General features: G+C 42.1%; 1 protein-coding gene across 1 annotated transcript in view; it reads left to right on the plus strand.

Annotated features, from left to right (window-relative positions):
* nr1h3 (nuclear receptor subfamily 1, group H, member 3) overlaps positions 1-21,901 on the plus strand; it is a 29,274-nt gene extending 7,373 nt beyond the window's left edge. Inside the window, exons 4-12 of the mRNA XM_061761957.1 lie at positions 2,042-2,122; positions 2,323-2,559; positions 3,274-3,540; positions 3,632-3,837; positions 8,463-8,642; positions 8,948-9,047; positions 9,364-9,477; positions 9,682-9,776; positions 17,885-21,901. Of these exons, the coding sequence (XP_061617941.1) occupies positions 2,080-2,122; positions 2,323-2,559; positions 3,274-3,540; positions 3,632-3,837; positions 8,463-8,642; positions 8,948-9,047; positions 9,364-9,477; positions 9,682-9,776; positions 17,885-18,031 (1,389 nt within the window). The 5' untranslated portion in view covers positions 2,042-2,079 and the 3' untranslated portion in view covers positions 18,032-21,901. The remainder of the gene's footprint in view (positions 1-2,041; positions 2,123-2,322; positions 2,560-3,273; positions 3,541-3,631; positions 3,838-8,462; positions 8,643-8,947; positions 9,048-9,363; positions 9,478-9,681; positions 9,777-17,884) is intronic.
* The last annotated feature ends 813 nt before the right edge of the window (positions 21,902-22,714 follow it).

Consider the following 22,714-nt stretch of genomic DNA (forward strand, 5'->3'; position numbering starts at 1 on the left):
GTATGTATGTTAATGTTGGTCATGATGTTGGTACTTGGTCTCAAAAGTTTGAGAACCAAAGCGTTAGAGTAACACAATAGCATTAGTACCGTATTTTACGGACTATAAATCGCTCCGGAGTATAAGTCGCACCAGCCAAAAAATGCATAATAAAGAAGGAAAAAACATATTTCACACTGGAGTCTAAGTCGCATTTTGGGGGGAAATTTTATTTGATAAAATCCAACACCAAAAACAAACATTTCATCTTGAAAGGCAATTTAAAATAAAAATAGAAAAGAGAACAACAGGCTGAATACCTGTACGGTATGCTAACGTAACACATTCAGCTAACGTTACATGATGCATAAACAACGAACTGAGAACGTGCCTGGTATGTTAACGTAACATATTAACAGTTATTCAGATAATTATTGCATAAAGAACATGCTAACAAGTTTACCAAACCATCAGTGTCACTCCAAATCACTAAATCCAATGAATCTTCATCCTCGGTCTCACTTCTAAACAACTCCGGAGGTAGACGATGCGCTGCTTCCTCTTCTACGTCGCTTTCGTCAGACTCATCGTCAGTTGCAGTTCCAATTATTCCAGCATTTCTGAATCCCGATAGGATGGTTTCGGTTGTCGCTGAATCCCATGCTTTGTCGATCCAGCCAATTACTTCCAGGAAAGTTGCATGGCGCACTCTCCCGGTTGCTGTGAAGCTGGTACTGATTCAGAAGTACAGAAGTACAGCAAGTACAGATACACAGGCCTAGAGCGCCCCCTTGCAGTTGTCAGTGTGAAAACAACGCAAAAGTATATAATAATGTGTTAATAATTTCACAGATGCATTATTTACCTTGAGGATGTTGATGGAAAAGTACAGAGAAGGTCAGAAGGAGCTACATTGTGTCTTTGGAGATCTAGAGAAAGCCAATGACAGAGTACCCACAGAGGAACTGTGGTACTGCATGCGGAAGTCTGGAGTGGCAGAGAAGTATGTTAGAATAAAACAGGACATATACAAGGGCAGTCAAACAGTGGTGAGGTGTGCTGTAGGTGTGACAGATGAATTTAAGGTGGAGGTGGGACTGCATCAGGGATCAGCCCTGAGCCCCTTCCTGTTTGCAGTGGTGATGGATAGGCTGAGAGATGAGGTTAGACTGGAATCCCCGTGGACCATGATGTTTGCAGATGATATTGTGATCTGCAGTGAAAGCAGGGAGCAGGTGGAGGAACAGTTAGAAAGATGGAGGCATGCACTGGAAAGCAGAAGAAAGAAGATTAGCCGAAGTAAGACAGGATATATGAGCTCATGAGAGGGACAGCCAAGGTTCGATGTTTTGGAGACAAAGTTAAAGAGAGCAGACTTCGATGGTTTGGACACATCCAGAGGGGAAATAGTGAGTATATTGATAGAAGGATGACGAGGATAGAGCTGCCAGGCAAGAGACCTAGAGGAAGACCAAAGAGAAGGTTGATGGATGTCGGGTGGGAAGACATGAGGGCAGTTGGTGGTCCAGAGGAGGATGCATGAGATAGGCTTACATGGAAAAGGATGACGCGCTGTGGCGACCCCAAAAGGGACAAGCCGAAAGGAAAACAAGAATTTCACATATAAGTCACTCCGGAGTATAAATTGCACCCCCGGCCAAAAAAACTGCGGCTTACAGTTCGAAAAATACGGTATATTATTTTCTGCTGTGACACGGTCATATACGCCTACTTTTAAAGGCCCGTAACTAGAAATGTATCATGTACCGGTATTTTATTTTGGAAGTAACTTGCCCAACTATGGTCAAGAGACAACATAACCATGTTGGTACAATTTTCAGAGTGGAGAAATTCCACATCAAGGACAAAATCGTTAGTCAGGATTATGTACAAGGCATCGCTTTCCTACAAGGCCTTTTTATTTAAATGTTTTTTTTTTATTACCATTTTACAAACTTAACCCCTTGAGCAACTCACACAATCCACTGTATAGCCCTCATTATTGAGTCCTGATATGCCTTTTATTTTTATTTTTTATTATTGTTTTTCTTTTTTTGCACAGGCACATATATTTCGTTATGACAACCAGCTGCACAGAAGATGTCAACGCTGCCTGTGACTGATATCCCAGATGTTGGTCAAGGTAAGATGTTTCTCCTTAAATAAAATAAAATAACATCATGGTCATGGTAAAACATTATCAACCTAATTCAACTGCTTTATATTCTGCATATAGAATGAATTTTTTTCCTTCTTTAAAAAATTGTGTATGCAAAATTGACAAGCTCAAAAATAAAAAGCTATTAACATGAAAATTAGTGAGAATTTTGTCTCTTTGGTCAGCTGAGAGTAAAGTTTGTGATGGGACTGCGGAGCTGCAACTGGATTGCATGGTGGAGGAGAGCAATGGGAGCACCACAATGAAGCATGAAAACCTGCTATCTCTTGGTGACCTGTCCCAGCCAGATGACTTCCCCACACCATCTCATAATGGCCCTGCTCTCACTGGGATGTGCAGCCCTTTGCCAGTTGAACCAAGTGACACCAAGCCCGATGTGGGCGACACATCCACCGGCACAGGTGAAAGAAAACTCTTGAAAAATAGTTCTATCATACAAATTTTATAGTCATTGTTCCGTCAAGTTTGATTATTTCTCATTTTACCTTGATTTGAATTCAGAGACTATGCAATATTTTTTTCTGAATTGAATAGCCAACCTGCTGAGTACTGCAAAATGGAGAGGTCGAGTTGCATGTCACTACAAAATTTAATTTAATAAGACTTATCTCGGCATTCTTTTAAAGGTCAGAGGACAAAGATGTAAAAAATGTTCTCGATAACTCTAGAACTCCTTTACAAACCACATCTGCCATTTTGAAGTGATTATATAGCAGATATACAGCAGTTAAATCGATAAATATGATGCAGAATGCGCCTTTTGCTTTTTGCATCCAGCGCCTTCCGGTCTTCGGCTCTATCCGGCTTTTGATTTTAAATATTGTGTGTTAATCCTATAATATACGATCTTAGCAGTCTCCAACGGCAGTGTATCCTCCACCCTGTTCTTTGACACATCATGTGTCCAATATAGTCTTTGGTTTTGTGAGTAAATAACAGCAACAGGCTCTCCGGTGTTCCAATTAATGTGTTCTGGAATGACTGTCAGTTTACCATAAAAAAAAAACGGGTTGAGTATCTTTTCTGGAATTTTCTGTTTCACCCGAAGTAGATGCTTTGTTTGTTAAAATTACAATCAAATGCTTTAACACCTTTTCTATTTACATATTGTGTAGATGGTCAGCCAGTGAAGAGAAAAAAGGGTCCTGCCCCGAAGATGCTAGGAAATGAGGTGTGCAGTGTATGCGGTGACAAGGCCTCTGGATTCCACTACAATGTACTTAGTTGTGAGGGCTGCAAGGGTTTTTTTCGACGTAGTGTCATTAAAAGTGCGCAGTACTCCTGCAAAAACAATGGACGTTGTGAAATGGACATGTACATGCGACGCAAGTGCCAGCAGTGCCGCCTGCGCAAGTGTCGTGAGGCAGGCATGCTAGAACAGTGTGAGTATTAGCTTGCCAAATCAGTCTGAAATTTCACTCTCATTATCGGTTTTGTGAATTACTTGAGAACATTGTCCTTTTTGGTACATAGGTGTGCTTTCTGAAGAACAAATCCGTCTAAAGAAGATGAAGAAGCAGCAGGATGAGGAAACGGCACGCTCGTCCACAGTGCTCGCTCCGACTCCTCTTCAGGAAGTAGCGTTGCTGGATCCACAGCAGCAGGAAATGATTGAGAAGCTGGTGGCCATGCAGAAGCAATGCAACAAGCGATCCTTTCTTGATCGACCAAAAGTGACAGTAAGTTGATACCTCAGTATTTTATTGGAACAATGTAATTTGTTCTTAAGTCCTTTGTTTCCTAAAGCTTCTTTCACATTCCCCCATACATGCCTCTGCTTGCAGTCTACGGTAGGGTTGGGCATCGTTTGAATTTGAGCGATTCCCATTCCTCGCTTCGATTCTAGTTACAAACAATTCTCAATTCCGATTCTTTTAGACTGGGTCAAAAAAGGTTGAATGGTTTAAATAAGGGGTGTTCAAATTTGGCCATCCATTTCCTTAGCAGCCCACAGCATAGACTAAAATAAACATTTGACACAGCCTGTGTCATATGCCTGCATTGTGCTACAAGGAAGGGGAAGAAGTTTGTTCTCATCGCTCACCTCCTTGTTTTCAACCAATCACACATCATTCACAGGCAACCCCAAAATCCAGAAAAGTCATTGATGTTTTGTTTTATTACCTCATTTTTTTTTACCTATACAGTATATATAAAAATAAATATATGCTGTGTGAAATTTTTGTCTAAGTGTCCCTTGGAAGAAAAAGGTTTAGACACCCTGGTTTAAAAGAAGAAGTTAACCAGTTATTCCTGGATTAAATCATCTGAACTTCTTTTTGAATTTTAATTGTATTTACTTTTTATGGTCTTTACTGTAATTTTTTTTCACAGGGTTATTTTTAACCAGGATTAATATCAAACCTATGAAATCGAATGTGTACGTTATCAATTTTCCTTTCATAGACATACAATTTCATGAGAGATTTAGTTTTGAAAACCTCATGAAAATACATTTACACCTGAGTGTCTAATGCTGCTGGATTTAATACATGTTCCTGAGCTCTCACTGATGGGCTTACCTGTTTTTTATTTGATTATCTTATATGCCTTTTCAGGCATTGTGTGTGAGCTTTATAGAGAGTAGGGACTTTCCCACCACAGGAACCTTTGCAGGAACTTCCCTAGCTACGCTGGTAGCTTGAGTTCTCCCTGTGTCCCCACTGAAAAAAAAACTAGCAGGGTATGGAAGTTTCCCCTGGATTATTTCATTCCTCCTGGCGGGTAGGGTCTTCCAAGAGCTACCAGGAACTCTTTGAGGGAGCGGGCTGTGCTGACGAACGCTGATTGGTTGACAGACCTCTGCAGGCGTTTACTTTTTCATTCACAGAGCTGCCATTATCTGGCATTACGCAAGGCTAGAAATAAGATTAAAATACATTGAAAAGCAAATCTTATGAACACCGACCTTTACGTTTTCCCACTGAGCCACCCTTGGTGGACCACCGAGTTCGGGAGGTCCGCCGCGGCGGCGGACTTCGCCACCGAGTTCGGGAGGTCCGCCGCGGCGGCGGACTTCGCCACCGAGTTCGGGAGGTCCGCCGCGGCGGCGGACTTCGCCACCGAGTTCGGGAGGTCCGCCGCCGCCATGGGCTCAGCGGGGATATCCGCCACCACCCAAGCGCCAAGGTCCACCGCTGGCCGACTCGGTCCCACTAAGAAGCGGAGGTCCAAGCCCAAGCTGGTGTGTGCATCTTCCTCGGCCAGACCAGAGGAGACGAACATCGGCGTGAGGCTTGCTAGCGGGGACGCTCTGATGGTCCAATCCAGTCAGTAGCGGGGGGGGGATAAAAAACCTTCCCAGGCAGGAACTCCTCCAGCCTAAGGAAAAATGCTGCGTTTGCCATAGTGCAAGACAGGAAAATGTAGCTCGGCTTTTTGTCTGTGTTTATACGTTCACAAATGAGTATTTGCAATGTACAGTTTCTTTTCCCACACAGCTGTATTTAAAAACAGACTGGCACTGTCCACGAAGTCCATCCATCCATCCATCCATTTTCTGAGCCGCTTCTCCTCACTAGGGTCGCGGGCGTGCTGGAGCCTATCCCAGCTGTCATCGGGCAGGAGGCGGGGTACACCCTGAACTGGTTGCCAGCCAATTGCAGGGCACATAGGAACAAACAACCATTCGCACTCACAGTCATGCCTACGGGCAATTTAGAGTCTCCAATTCATGCATGTTTTTGGGATGTGGGAGGAAACCGGAGTGCCCGGAGAAAACCCACGCAGGCACGGGGAGAACATGCAAACTCCACACAGGCGGGTCCGGGGATTGAACCCGGGTCCTCAGAACTGTGAGGCTGACGCTCTAACCAGTCGTCCACCGTGCCGCGTGTCCACGAAGTCATGCATTTATTTATTTATTTAACCTTATCCAGGTAAGATATTTGCAATGCCAACCTGGTTGCAGACAGCAGAGTAAAATAGCAGCAAATACATACACAAACTGGACAATGCCATATAGTAAAGTTAAAGTTAAGTTAAATATTACATCATAGCTAGTTAAATAGCACAAGCAATAAAGTTCCATAAAAGGCATGTGAGCAGATGTTCTCTAAAGCTGGAGAACTTGCATGAAGAAAAATATAATTGCCTGAAGGCCAAGAAATTAGAAAGACTTCTTTTTAGATAAATAAATGTAGAAGCCTGCAGATGACTATAGATGTGATTTATTGACAGAAATAATGGGTGCTAACTTACTGTAATTAAATTACTTCACACATACCAAAACTTTATAGCATGATTTAACAGAATGCCGGCACGCATTTAAGTGACAAAACCCAGTGATCGTAAATGATTTCAAAAGACACGTGACAAGGCTAAAAATAAACTAGCTTTTGGATTCAAATGCACCATATACGACGGCAACGCGGAGTAAATGTCTTTTGCGCAGCTCAGTGATCGGATCGGGGAATTATGACATTAAAGCCGATAAGCATAAAATGCTAATTATCGACCGATGTATAATAAAACTCGCTTGTTTTGGAGACAAAGTTAGAGAGAGCAGACTTCAATGGTTTGGACACGTCCAGAGGAGAAATAGTGAGTATATTGGTAGAAGGATGATGAGGATGGAGCTGCCAGGCAAGAGAGCTAGAGGAAGACCAAAGAGAAGGTTGATGGATGTCATGAGGGAAGACATGATGGCAGTTGGTGTTCGAGAGGAGGATGCAGGAGATAGGCTTACATGGAAAAGGATGACTCGCTGTGGCGACCCCTAACGGGACAAGCCGAAAGGAAAGGAAGAAGTAGTATAATAAAACTCGCTACCTCAAAAGTTCTGTCTGCAGCCATGTTGGCATTGCTAGTGAGAATCCGTTCTCAATTGCCTCACCTGGATGAAGGGTTAGGTTTTAAAGGTATTAAAAATATTAGAAATTTAGATTGATATAAAATAAGACAACTTGAAAGCTTGAAAACCAGCGTATTTCTTTTTAGATCCAGTAGGAGTCACTATTGAGCAACAGCCTCCTTGGCTAAACCAACTCTCAACTAATAAGTGTGATGGAAACACAAACCACATGGGCCACAGGAACCTTTTGCTAACAGGAAGTTGACATCACGAAACAATTGACCGTCGACGAACAGCTTGTCGACAACCAACCACGCTCGTTTCCCTTTCTCAGTATTGTTGTTCATCAACGGGTACAAGATTTTACACCTCTTGTTGATTTCCGTGACGAACTGGTCGTTCATTCCAAAAGATGTCCCTTTAAGCTCACAACCTTTTGTTATCATGAACATTTTTGGTTGGAAGTGTTCAAATATTGCAATGATGGGACGTGGTCGGTTTCTTGGACAGGGGCCTGCTAATCGATGAACACGGTGAATGGTAATCTTGTCAACTATATCTTGCTGTATCTTGATCGTGGACATCATGAACTTTTTAATCTGCCCCTCGGGGTCTGGTGTGTTTTCTGGAATGCCAGAGAAAATGAGATTGTCGCGCATGCTTCAAGATTAAATGTCCAGCGTGGTTTCTTTCATGATTTTATATTCTAATCTGAGAGTTTTTAGTTATGCTGTCGTTGACATCATGTTTGATCAGAGCACGGCATAATCAAATCTGAGCTCCTTGACCTGTTGCTGTATAGTCACTTTTTTTTGTGAATTGAGAGGAGGACACTGGTCTGTGATTCTGGCAAATCGAGTAGATCTTCTATCGAGGTAGAGTAATCTGTCTTCTTCCTCTTCAGCGGCTGCTCAGCGCGGGAACTGGGATTCTCCATGACAGATGGGTTAGCGTTGACGTAGCTGTCGGTGACGATCTCAAATGGCTCTCTGCTAGTTATCGCTGTTTGCGAAGCTGGTGAAGGAGAAGAGGAAAAAGAAAAACCGCCGCTGAAAAAGGAAAACGAGAGGTTGTCTTGTAGTAGCTGGTTTTCACCGGTCTATGCAAGAGGCGCCACCATGTTTTTGGTCTCCGGTAATCACGCAGTCTCTTGGGCTGTCACAGCATGCTCGCGTTACCCTGGGTGACCGCCATCCTGAAAGAGTAGCACACGCAATGGGTTTTTTCCTCCTCTTCCTCCTCCTCCTCCTCCTTTTGCTCATTATGATGTGCATTATGTTGTGTAGCAGTGATGCAGTTGATGAATAAATCAAAATGTGAATCTTAAACTCTGACCAGCACAGTGTTAAGTAATGGTATGAAACAAACCAAAATAATTATGATTATTAATATCATGTGATGACAAATGCAATTTTGAAGAAGCAATTATTTAAGCAATTTGGGACTGCCTATGACTAAGAATGGTATGTTTGTGTGTGTGTTTATAAAAAAATAAAATAAAAAAATTACCAGCCATGGCCGCAGAATCAAGATCTACAGAACCGAGAAGTGCGTCAGCAGCGTTTCGCCCACTTCACTGAGCTGGCGATCATGTCGGTCCAGGAGATCGTGGATTTTGCTAAGCAGCTTCCTGGATTTTTAGAGCTCACAAGAGAGGACCAGATTGCTCTGTTGAAGACTTCCACTATAGAAGTTTGTCATGTTTCTATTTTAAATCTTGTTGCTATAGCTCGTTTCGAAACGGCTGTTTTGCTCTGGCTATAAGGCATTATTTTAAATCACCTTTTTGTGTGACATGCACAATGTACAATCAATTGCTGCTTAAGCAAACACATACTGTATTTACGAATGAAACACTTTAAAAATTCACATCATCTGTATCCTTATTGGATAATTCTCCTGCTCAGTAATGCTGTGAAATCATAGTTATTCCCTATATATTGACTCTCTGTATGTCTCAATTACAGTATGAAATTAATAATGTTTGTCTTCATCAGATTATGCTGCTGGAGACATCTCGTCGATACAACGCTGCCATTGACAGCATTACATTTCTGAAGGATTTTAGCTATAATAAGGAGGATTTTGCAAAAGCAGGTACTTTTAATGGGTGGTTATGGATGACTTATTGTGTTGTCTCAGTTCTACCCCCCCCCCCCCCCCCCCCCCCCCCCTCACCCTCCCCACCCATCCCTCATATACTATTGATTATGTAAGAAGAGTGTAAGTAGAAATAGGTTCCAGTGAAAATTTGCAGAGTATCCAAATTGAGACTGTTTTGTCACTTTTTTTGACAGGTGCTTCTTGACTGAAATGTTAACATTTAATAACATTCTTTGGAAGAAACTGTTAAGAAGTTTAACAGAAATTTTATTTTAATTATTTTCTTTGTGTCCCTCTGTTCTCTCAAAAGGCCTTCAGTTTGAGTTCATTAATCCCATCTTTGAGTTTTCTAAAGGAATGAATGACCTGCAGCTGGACGAGGCCGAATACGCTCTGCTTATTGCCATCAACATATTTTCTGCAGGTCAGATTTCATCCTTACCAAAGATTACAACTGTTAAGGAATTTGGTAGTTTATCTAACTCAAAGGAAAATGTAATTTAAAATTATGTTAATGGTTGGTGTTTTTATCTGGCAGACAATGTGGATCTTAAATTACTGAAGGAATATCTGACATGTTGTCTCCTGCATGTTAAAGAGATGTTCGTTTTGCTTTTACAAACTTTAGATCGGCCAAATGTGCAGGATCATGATCTCGTGGAGAGGCTGCAACAGCCATATGTTGACGCTCTGCGGTCTTACATCACGATAAAGAGACCAAATGTAAGTGCCCACTGGTTTATGTAACCTCTTGTCTTGTTATCCACAGTGTGTCAACATGACCTTGTTGTCGTCATCACAATGAGCACATTGGATTGTGACCGGGGTAACTTTTGGATGCACTAAATTAAAGTATAAAACATTTCTCTTAGACAGCAACATAACAAATGTTATGCCCACACAAGCAAGCGTATTAAAAAGAAAAGACAATAGTGCACTCCACATCAATGAACTATTTTTTGTCAATATGGCAGATATTTTGCTGAGAATGCAGTCCCCTCCAAAAGTATTGGAACGACAAGGTCAATTTCTTTGTTTTTGTAGTGTACTGATGACATTTTGGATTCAGATCAAAAGATGAATATGACACGAAGTTCAGAATACCAGCTTTTATTTCATGGTATTTACATGTAGATGTGGTAGCAACTAAGGACATAGCACATTTTGTTTGAAAGCCACCCACTATTCAAGTGAGCAAAAGTATTGGAACAGACATTAAATTAACTTAAAGTGAATAACATTAAATATTTGGTGGCATAACCCTTATTTGCAATAACTGCATCAAGCCTGCGACCCATTGACTTCACCAGACTGTTGCATTCTTCATTTGAAATGCTTTTCCAGGCCTTAACTGCAGCCTCTTTCAGTTCTCATTTGTTTCTGGGGCTTTAGTGTCTCCTTTTCAGGAGGAGGTACAATGCATGCTCTATTGGGTTTAAAGTCCGGTGATTGACTTGGCCATTCTAAGATCTCCCACTTTTTCCCCCAGATGAAGTCCTTTGTTGGGTTGGCAATGTGTTTTGGGTCATTGTCTTGTTGCATGATGAAGCTTCTCCCAAATAGTTTGGATGCATTTTTCTGCAAATTACCAGACAATATGGTTTTGTAGACTTCAGATTTAATTCTGCTGCTACCATCATGAGTTACATCATTAATAACATACATCCAAATTAGTCGCCTTTCAGTGAAATTTGCCGTTTTGAACTCAAAATAGGCTATTTACGTGAATCGTGTAGATCCGATGAGTTTTTCTAGGGGCGTGGGGGTGCACATCACTGTCTTACTCCTTGAACCCTGGCAGCTAGATCCATTACACACATCCAACATCCACACACAGAGGTAATATCTGAATTTTACTCCGCGGCAGACTAACATTCGAGCGCGCCTGTTTGTTTTCGAGCGCGCCTGAGGTTCCACCTGTGCACTCGGGACCTGCTTTAGATAAGTCACAGGAGTTGACGAGACTAGAAAAAAACACTTCAGCTGCTTCTGCTGTTAAGAAGTAACAGTACTTACTCTGTTACAATGATCTAAATGTCGCTCGCTACTGTTATTTATCAATTATTGCATATTTATCAGTCACTTCGTGCATGAGACTACGACTTCAACTTCCGTATTGGGCGCCGTTTGCTCCAATCCAATTTAAGCGGTAGTGACGTTTAAATCTAGTTCACCAATCAAAGAAAGTCACATGACCTCACACAACCTGATCTATTGGGCTTCCCGGGCATAGGTATTCACATTAGATAAGCCAGGCCCACTGATTGCTGTGCCGACGTGGCGGGCATCTTGGGAAGGTTGTCGTTACCATGAAGCCAATGGCGCGCTACTCGTGTTTACATTTAAATGAACAAAAACAACAGCTTTAATGTATTGTAGTATTTGTCTGGCACTGTCGGCCCAAATGTGGATATTTCCGCCCACTTATGACTTGAGAAAACACCTTGCAGTAAATTGCAGATGTTGTAGTTTTGGCTGTGCAAACACATGCACGCACACACACAGCAACATCAGAATTTACACATTCACATTTAGATCGGCTTTAATGTCAATTCGCCGATCTGATCAGCTCCGCAAAAGACATTTACTCTGCGTCGTCATCATGTACCGTATATTTGAATACAAAAGCTGGTTTATTTTTAGCCTTGTCGCGTGTCTTTTGACATAGTACTGTAAATATCTGACAGCCAATAAAGATATTTTTAAAAACATGTCGGCAGTGTGGGTATTCCATATTATTCTTGTATTCCGATACCACCGCGTCCCGTCTTTTACGATCACTGGGCTTTATCTTGTCAACTCAAACGCGACCGGATACAGTCATTACCACGGCCACGACAACAACAATCGATCGCGTCGTGTGGGGGGGGGGGGGGGGGGGGGGGGACGTATGCTGGTGGTCACGGGTGGTCGGGAGAGCACTTTAATTCAAGGTTTGCTTGAGATATGTTCCTGTACTTTTAATACGATACGGCTCGCAAGCAGGCAACACTAGCACTATCGGTTGTACCGGCGTTCTGTAGAATCATGCTTTAAAGTTTCGGTGTGTCTGAAGTAATTAAAATAAAGTAATTCAATTACAGTAAGTTAGCACCCATTATTTCTGTCATGTTGTAATGTTGGTTTGACCTGTCTGATTAGAATACATGACCTGACAAGATATTTTTGAAGAGACGCAGAAAACAGTACACAAGTATATAGAGTAAATGAACAAGTCATTTAAATAGACTCATTGCTCCATCTTGTGTTCGGATCGGTTATCGTATTTTTTTATTATTATTGTTGTTGGGTTTTTTTTAACTCGCTGATCGGCCCCAAAAATCTTGATCGTGTAAAGCCTACTTTTTACTCTTACTCAAGTAATTTTTGGGAGGACTTCTTTTTACTTTGACTTGAGTCACATTATTTTCAAGTAACAGTACTCTTACTTGAGTACAAACATTTGGCTACTCTACCCACCTCTGGAGCGGACATCCTCTATTGCTACCGTATTTTCACGACCATAAGGCACACTTTAAAGTCTTAAATTTTCTCCAAAATGGACGGGGGGCGCTTTATAATGCGGCGCGCCTTATGTGTGACTTTGATGAGCGCTCCGCTTGACTGACTGGGAGCATTTCCTGCCGACACGCTGCTTACATAGAGGAAAGGTGGACGTGACTGAGTACAGCATGCGGACATAAAGGGGGAAGGGTGCGTGTGGAGGAGGACTCTAAAGGCACGCTCCCAGTAGGTATATAGTGCCGGAGTGTGCATTGTGCAAAACAAAATCGGTTTGGCTAAGGACCCCCGAAAATGGCACCTACGAAGAGACACGCTTACGAAGCACAGTTTAAACTGCAAGCTGTCTTTATGTGTTAAATACAGAAATAGATCCCGTAACTGAGACTGCGCCTTTTAATACGGTGCGCCCTATGGTCATGAAAATACGGTACTGTTACGTTTAAGCAACATTTTTGCTCATCAGATCAGCCAGTGTCGTATTTGTTGCACTGGTCTTTTGTATTTTCGTGTTGAGGTGCTGCAGGTCGTGGCTCGGTTTCTGGTACCAGCAGAACCATGAAGCACACGGAACCTCGGCGACAAGAGCTGATCCGCTAGTACATTTTGTATTAATTGGGAAACACGCCTACCATTATCTAATTAGTTTATGTATGTTAATGTTAAATGCATTAAGCGACAGAGCGATGCTAGGGATTATGTCACAACACAGAATGAACTAACTTCAAATTCAGAAATTGCCAATAAAAAGTTGGTAATAGTGAAAAATGAAGTGAAACAGACAATGATTTGAGTCAATTCTTTTCCAGAATGAGAGTGCTTAAAGAGGAGGATGCTATTCATGTGGCACATCTTGAAGCAGGCATCATGTAAAGGTGGAGATGGGCCTGGCTCAAGTTGGAGGCCAAAACAAAAAAGTAAAGAAATTAGGCGAAATTAATTTTAATCTTAAATTTGTACATCAACATGTACTTGAGCGGTGAAGAAAATGTTTATTTTGCCTTATTGTATTCTTCAAAGTCTTCCAGATTGCTTAGTTAAAATAAAATTAAAAATCTCTGTGGGGGTCCGGGGGATCCCCCCTACAATGTTTTTTCACCTTTTTCACGCTTTTGGTGTTTCCATGTCTGTAATAAAGACTAGTGAGCCCGTGAAGTAGGCATGCTAGCCCAAGCAAGCCATGACATTACCTTCACCATGCTTCACAGATGAGCTTGTGTGTTTTAGATCATAAGCAGATCGTTTCTTTATCCATACTTTGGCCTTTCCATCATTTTGGTAGAGGTTAATCTTGGTCTCATTAGTCCATGCAACTTTCTTTCAAAACTTTTGTGGCTCATCTCTGTACTTTTTTGCAAAATCCAACCTGGCCTTCCGATTCTTTTTACTGATGAGTGGTTTGCATGTTGTGGTATGGCCTGTATATTCCACTTCAAACAGTGAATTGTGATACTGTCACCCCTGCCCTGTGTAGGTTGGCAGCGATGTCACTGGCTGTTGTCTTTGGGTGTTTCTTCACAGCTCTCATATTGTTTCTGTGATCAACTGCTGTCGATACCCTTGGCCGACCTGTTCGACGTCTGTTGCTCAGTACACCGGTAGTTTCTTTTTCAGGAGATTCCAAATTCTTGTTTTGGCTATGTCCAATGTTTGTGCAATAGCTCTCAACGAATTTCCCTCTTCTGTCAGCTTCAAAATGGTTTGCTTTTCTCCCATAGACAGGTCTCTGGTCTTCATGTTTGCTTATCAGCAAATGCAGTTTTCACAGGTGAAACCCAAACCCACAAACAAGTACTATCTAATGTTTGAGCAATCAATCCAAAAGGCAAAACCCGAGCAACTAGAAACACCCATCAGTCACATGTTCCAATACTTTTGCTCACTTGAAAAGTGGATGGGTTCAAACAAAAGGTGCTCTGTCCTGAGTTAACACATCTAGATGTAAATACCATGAAATAAAAGCTGAAATTCTGAACTTCTGTCTCATATTCATCTTTTGATCTGAAACCTAAATGTCTTAAGTATACAACAAAAACAAAATAATTGACCTTGCCATTCCAATACTTTTGGAGGGGACTGTATACTTTTGGGAAATCTTCAATTTGGTTAATGTTTTCCAAAAAGTCTGTTTATATTGACCTAAAATGCAGTTTGCATGTAATGCGAGACAATAGACTCAACTGCATTGAAAACAAATGAGGCTCTCAACATAAATGTTACATTATGATCTCCCTCTCAATTTAGCAGCAATTGCAATACCATACATAAGAGCAACTGAGAAGGAAATGGAGTCGGAGAATATAAAAAACGATCAATTTGTAAACTTGTTTAATTGCATTGGAAGTTAAACTAAACGGACACAGAAACTCACCCTACTTTGACATTTGAACAGTAGCAAGTCGTGGTGGTTAATGTTCTTCTGCTTAATGCACGGACTGTTCCCGGCCTGCACCCGTGGGGCCTGGCCGGGCATAGCCATGGGCTCACCACTGGTGTGAGGGGCCAAAGGGGTTGGATGCAGAGTGAGCTGGGCGGCGGCCGAAGACTGTCTGATCCCCGGCTACAGAAGTCGGGCTCGGCTCCAGTCTTCTCGAGAGGGGTTGGACTCTCTTCCACTCTGGAGTTTCCCACGGTGAGAGACGCCGAGCAGGTGTGGGCATACTGATTGCCGCACGTCTCAGTGCCTATATGTTGGGGTTCCCCCCAGTGGCCGAGAGGGTAGCCTCCCTCCGCCTGAGGAAGGGGGACGGGTCCTCCCTGTTGTTTGTGTTTATGCACCAAACAACAGCTCAGAGTACCCACCCTTTTTGGAGTCCTTGGAGGGGGTGCTGGAGAGTGCCCCTGCTGGGGACGCACTTGTTCCTCTGGGTGATTCACGTGGGCAATGACAGTGAGACCTGGTAGGGTGTGATTGGGAAGAACGGCCCCCCCGATCAGAACCCAAGTGGTGCTCTGTCATTGGACTTCTGTGCTCGTCATGGATTCTCCATAACGGACACCATGTTCAGATATAAGGGTGTCCACTTGGCACCAGGACACACTAGGCCAACTTGATCAACTTTGTGGTTGTGTCATCAGACTTGCGGCCGCATGTCTTGGAGACTCTGGTAAAGAGAGCGGCGGAGCTGTCAACGAATCACCACCTAGTGTTGTGTTGGCTCTGATGGTGGGGGAAGATGCCGGTCGACATGGCAGACGCAAATGTATTGTGGGTGTCTGTTGGGAATGTCTGGCAGAGTCCCCTGTCAGAAGGAGCTTCAACCCCCACCTGCGGCAGCAGGAAAGGCGAAGGACATTGAGTCCAAGTGGACCATGTTTCGGGCCTCAATTGTTAAGGGGGCCGACCAGAGCTGTGGCCCTAAGGTGGTCGGTGCCTGTCGTGGCGGCAACCCCAGAAGCCGTTGGTGGACGCCAGCGGTAAAGGATGCCATCAAGCTGAAGAAACAGTCCTATCGGGCCTTTTTGGCCTATGGGACACAGGTGGAAGTTAATGGCTAGCCAAGCGGAACGCAGCTTTGGTGGTCGCTGAGGTAAAAACTCAAGTGAGAGGAGTTCGGTGAGGCCATGATGAACGACTTCTGGACAGCTTTGAGGAAATTCTGGTCCACCGTCCGACGTTTCAGGAAGGGGAAGCAGTGGACCATTAATACTGTGTGGTGGGGATGGGCGCTGCTGACCTCCTGAATTCTACCGACATGCCTTCCTATGAGGAAGCAGAGTCCGGGGACTCTTAGGTGGGCTCTTCTATGTCCGGGGTTGAGGTTATCGAGGTGGTTAAAAATCTTGTCGGGGGCAGTGCCCTGGGGATGGATGAGATCCGCCCGGAGTTCCTAAAGGCTCTGGATATTGTGGGGCTGTCCTGGTTGACACGCCTCTGCAACATCGCATGGACATCAAGCACCATGCCTCTGGATTGTCAAACCGGGGTGGTGGTCCCCGTGTTTAAAAGGGACTGCAGGTTTTGTTCCAACTACAGGGTGATCACACTCCTTAGCCTCCCTGGTAAGATGGGGCTGCTGGAGAGGAGGGTCCATCAGGAAGTGGAATTTCAGATTCAGGATGTGCAGTGTGGTTTTTGTACTGGCCGTGGAAAAGTGGACCAGCTCTGCACCCTCAGCAGCGTTCTGGAGGGTGCATGGGAGTTCGGCCAAACAGTCTACATGTGTTTTGTGGACTTGGAAAAGGCGTTCCACCGTGTCCTTCGGGAAGTCCTGTGGATGGTTCTCCAGGAATATAGTGTACTGGACTCCGCTGCCCTTTGGCACCGATTCTGTTCATTACCTTCATGGACAGCATTTCTTGGCACAGTCAAAGCATTGAGGGGGTCCAGTTTGGTGACGTCAGTAATACCCGTCTGCATTTTGGAGATGATGCGGCTCTGATGGCTTCATCAAGCTGTGATCTTCAACTCTCATTGGAGCGGTTCGCAGCCGAGTGTGAAGCGGCTGGGATGAAAATGAGCACCTCCAAATATGAGACCATGGTCCTCAGTCAGAAAAGGGTAGAGTGCCCTCTCCGGGTCGAGGAAGAGATCATGCCCCAAGTGGAGGAGTTCAAGTATCTTCGGGGTCTTGTACACAAGTGCGGGAAGAATGGAGCGGGAGATTGACAGGCAGATCGGTGTAGCGTCTGCGGGGATGTGTACTCTGTATGGGTCTGTCGTGGTAAAGAAGGACCTGAGCCGAAAGGCAAAGCTCTCAATTTACCGATCAATCTACGTTCCTACCCTATGGTCACGAGCTGTGGTTTGTGACCGAAAGAACAAGATGGCGGATACCAGTGGCCGAAATGAGTTTCCTTCACAGGGTTTCCAGGCTCTCTCCTGGAGAGAGGGTGAGAATCTCGGTCATCCGGGAGGGGCTCAGTGTCGCTGCTCCTCCGCATCGTGAGGAACCAGATGAGGTAGCTCGGCCATCTGTTTAGGATGGTGAGGTGTTCCGGGCACGTATCAGGGACAACCCAGAAGGCGCTGGAGAGACTACTTTTCCCTGTTGACCTGGAAACACATTGGGATTCCCCCGGAAAAGCTGGATGAAGTGGCTGGGGAGAGAGAAGTCTGGGCTTCTCTGCGTAAGCTGCTGTCCCCGCGACCTGACCTCGGATAAATGGAAGAAAATGGATGGCTGGATGGGTGTCTTAATTGGTCAGTGACACACCTCCACAAATGTTTATAGTTGTTGAGATATGCTGGTAACAAATGTGTGTAAAAGCACAGGTGACTAAATTCTATAAATAATAGCTGTGTTCCTGCCTTTACTATAATGTTTGTTGCCAGAATTATTGTTCCAGTTTCTGGGTGAAAATTTTTATCTTTTGAATTGTTTTCTCAGGATCACTTGATGTTTCCACGCATGCTGATGAAGCTGGTGAGCCTTCGTACGCTGAGCAGTGTGCACTCTGAGCAGGTTTTTGCCCTTCGTCTTCAGGACAAGAAGCTTCCCCCGCTGCTCTCTGAAATCTGGGATGTCACTGAGTGACTGCAGTCCCAATATCACACTCCTCGGCATATTGAATCTTGAGACAGACATGGTGTCAGGCACGGGCTGTAAACCTGTCTCATATGGTTATGGACTACTTCCAGCATTGTGCTGCTGTTAGGCTTTTTGTGGGAGCGTCTCAATGCCTTTTTGCTCTCAGACTTTGAAATGGTTTGTGTTCAGAAGGTCTTTTTTTTTTCCTTAGATCTGTTCATCCTTTTTGTGGATGTTGGCATGATTTTGCCAACATGAAATGTCAGCTCATGAATTTGAATGATTTTTCTGATGCAACATCTGTTAAAAGGTTGAGTGCAGTTCAATTGTTTTACAGTCTGAATGCTCTTGGCGTATAGCTGATATTGCTTCATGTCATGATTCCAGCTGTGCTTTCAAGTTAATTTATTCATTAGTCTTGCCATAGGTTAATTGAAAACTTGGTTAGGCTTGACCTTAAGATGCAGTTTTTTTATGTCAGTCTGTACTTTTGCATTAAAGTATGGAAAATTATTGCGTACATTTTGATGAAGTACAGTACAGAGAACAAAGTTGGAGTAGTTGCTCAGGTAAACTAATGTGAAGTAGAGGCATCCTTTATTAGATAAATTGAGTGCCCAAAGGGATCCTTTTTATCAATACTCATGCACACAAATTATTTATTTTCATAAGATGTGTGGAGTGGACAAGTATCCACAACATTGTACAATTAAATACTAAACCTTAATAATAGCAATCTCTATACAGTAAGAGGCATCATCTAAGGCACAGGTGTCAAACTCGAGGCCTGGTCACAGAAGTGACTTTTTTCACAGTCATAACGGCCCTCTGAGGGAAACCGTAACTACAATGTGGCCCGTGACAAAAATGAGTCTGACACACCTGATCTAAGGGAACAAGTGGGAAAAGTAGATCTTACATATGTTAGGTGGGCAGTACTACTGTCTAAAATTGCTTTATGTGAACCTCCCTATAAACGACAAAAGATAAGTCATAAGTAGAATAAAATTAAACAACCACTTTTCACATCAAATATGAGAGGTTTATTTTCTAACAGAGGAACACAACTGATTTAAGACGATTTTAAATTTTATTCCACATACTTGAGGATAAGGCGAGTGTACGCATTGTCAAACACCATGGTTAACATCTCAAGGTTTTATTAGCGTTGGGACATGAATGCTGAAGACAAAAATCTGAATTTAGTTATGTAAAGCATACAAAGTTTCATGACTAAGAAATACTGACTTGCATGCCTGTGGTTCCTATTATGCAGTAAAAACTAAATGCAGCAAAATAAATACAATGACATTTTGTTCATTTTTACATTATCTGTGGGTTTCATATGCTTGAGGAAACTGACCAAGAGATCACCTCATTGCACTGTTTCAATTGATAGTCTCATAACTGTCTTCTAAGTAATCTCCGTGGATCCACATACATGTGGATAAAATTGTTGGTATCCCTCAGTTAATGGAAAAAAAACCCGGTGGTCACAGAAATAACTTGAATCTGACAAAAATAATAAGAATGAAAATTAACCAATGAAAATAAGACATTGCTTTTTAGTTTTGGTTCACCAGAATTACGTACTTTAAAAACAAACTCATGAAACAGACCCCAACAAAAATGATGGTATCCTTAATATTTTGTTGCACAACCTTTTGAGGCAATCAAATGATTTTTGTAACTTTCAATGAGACTTCTGTAACACTCAGCAGGTATTTTGGCCCAATCTGAAGTAAACTGCTCCAGTTGTCTTAGGTGTGAAGGGTGGTTTCTCCAGACGGCATGTTTCAGCTCCTTCCAAAGATGTTCAATCGGATACAGATCAGGGCTCGTAGGCCACTTCAGAATAGTCCAGTGTTTTGCTCTTAGCCATTCTTGGGTGTTTTTAGCCCTGTGTTTTGGGTCATTATCCTGTTGCTAGACCCATGAACTGCGATTGAGACCAAGTTTTCTAACACAGGGCAGCACATTTTTCTCTAGAATACCTTGATAGTCTTGAGATTTTATTGTACCCTGCACAAATTCAAGACACCCTGTGCCAAATGAAGCAAAGCAGCCCTAGAACATAACAGAACCTCTGTGTTTCACAGTAGGGACAGTGTTTTTTTCTTGGTATGCTCCATTTTTGCATCCAAAAAGTTCCAGTTTTGTCTCATCTGTCCGTAGTACATTCTCACAGAAGCTTTGTGGCTCGTCATCATGCAGTTTGGCAAATTTCAGTCTTGCTTTTTTAAATTTATTTTCAACAGTGGTGGAGGTTGTTCTCAGCTTGTTTGTTACCATTCATATTATTCGTCTCTTGAATTTTATTTTATTTTTTTCCTGCGACCATGTCCAAAGAGGTTTGCTACAGTCCTGTGGATGTTAAATTTCTGAATAATTTGTGCAGCTGTAGTCACAGGAATATCAAGCTGCTTGGAGATGGTCTTATAGCCTTTACCGTTAACGTGCTTGTCTATAATTTTCTTTCTAATCTCATGAGAACAACTCTCTTTCACTTCCTCTGATCCATGTTTACTGTGGTACACACCAAGCCACTAAACAGCGCAGTAAATACTTGTCACCCTTTAAATAGGACGACTGACTGATTACAAGTTTGAAGACACCTGTGATACTAATTAGAGGACACACCTTGTTTGAAAATGTCCCTATGGTCAAATTATGTTCAATCTTTTCTAGGGGTACCATCATTTTTGTCAAGACCTGTTTCATTATTATTATTATTTATTTTATTTTATTTTAATAATTCTGTTGAACCACATTTCAAAAGAAGTGTCTGATTTTCATTGGTTAATTTTCATAAGTTTTATATATTAGAACTTGTTAGATTCAAGTTATGTGACCACTGTGGGTTTTTCTTTTATTAACAGAGGAGTACCAACCATTTTATACATGTATTTCTTACAACGGTTTATTTTGTGACATTAAATTTGGAATTTTCAGATGCAGTTCCTGTTGATTGCTAATGGATTGAACATTTGAGTAGTTGGAAACAAAGAAAACAATAAATGGATTTTTCACAACATATTGCAACACTTGCAGTAAAATAAGCACTGTATTTCTCAATTGTAACAGGCAGGCCTGCTTTGGCTTGGTGATTGCCTTTTAAGTCTTTTTTTTTTTTTTTTTTTTAAATTATCTCCCAGATGGTCAAAATGTGTTTATAGTGCTTTTTCATAGCAGACATGTGTGCTTACCATAGTGGAAAGCACAGATATTTCAAATCAACAATGGATGCAAATGTTTTATTTGGTTCACTGGCAAGCAGGCATAGTAATTAGATTCAATTTAGGTGGCTCAATAAAATGTACCATTTACAAAAATGGATTTCACATTTGAAGTATGAAAAAGGTCTTAATTTGTATTTGTCCAGTAGGGGAGGAATGTTTGTTACAAACCTCAACAAATCAGAAGAAAAAGGCAGTACTACTTGACTAACACAACACTTGAGTAAAAGTATTCACTGCTCCTTTAACCTCTCCTAGGTTGTATTTAACATTTAATTAATATTTAAAATAAATGCTTTTATCGAATAATCAAATGCTTTATTTAAGCAGAGGATAATAATTGACATATTCCTGACGTCTGTCATTTTAAAGCAGCCTGTAAGCCAGTCTGTGTGCTGTACTCTAAATCAAACAAAATTGTACGCACAAAAACCTGTCTACTCGGCGAATGTACGAACCGTTCGTAGCAACTTGTGCTGTTTAAAGATGTCATCTCTAATCTTGTTACAGTTCTTCTGTCTGCAAATGGTGTGGTTGTAAAGATAATTGATATATACTGTGCAATTATATTTTAATACATGTAACACCTGAGAATCGTCTGTTTTGTATGTACAGGAAATTAAAGCTGTAGTATTAATTAGCTTGGAACTTGTCTTGCATTTGGGGTAGAAATCATACATTTCAAATCAATGAAGTACAATGTTGTGGTTTATTGTTATGAAACCTTCTCGGGTCATTGAATCAATCGCAATTGGACTGTTCTGGTTGTGATCAATTTAATGCCCTGAGAATGAAATTACCTGGATGAATGAGAATATTCACAGACATTATTCTGAAACCTTAGTTTCCATGTGTACCTCTACATCTGACATGTCAAGCTCCTGGCCCCCATTGCAATTTCGTCCGACTCGCAGGATCAATTTGAAGTCAGCATGACATTGGCCCGCACAACGGCATTAGCCAAACATGCGCATGTAATTCCATGAGCAGCGTCTTCTTATTTGTATGAAGTATACAGTATTCAGTGTTGGCGCTGTGGGGATACAACTTCTACAACTACAACAGATTCTGTTTAACTGATTTCTTGTGAACAGGTCTGGAGGTAATCAAGCTCGGGTGTGATCAGTGAAAATTAACCAAAAATTGTGATTAGCGACAATTACTTCATGATGTAAAAAGGAGGGTAATTACTTTTTCACACAGAGCCAGGTAACTGAATAGTTTTTTTTTTTTTTTTTTGCTTAATAAATGAAATCACCATTCAAAAACAGCATTTTAAATACACTTGGATTATATTTGTCTATTTAGATTTGTTTGACGATCTTAAAGTAGAGGAAACTATGCCAAAATAAAAAAATGGGCCAATACTTTTTCACAGCACTGTATAATAAATACTATGATGAGGCGATGAAACATTAATATGGTTTCACGGTCATAATGGCCCTTTGAGGGA

The sequence above is a fragment of the Phyllopteryx taeniolatus genome, chromosome 2, assembly GCF_024500385.1.
Source record: "Phyllopteryx taeniolatus isolate TA_2022b chromosome 2, UOR_Ptae_1.2, whole genome shotgun sequence".
NCBI classification, from domain to species: Eukaryota; Metazoa; Chordata; class Actinopteri; order Syngnathiformes; family Syngnathidae; genus Phyllopteryx; species Phyllopteryx taeniolatus.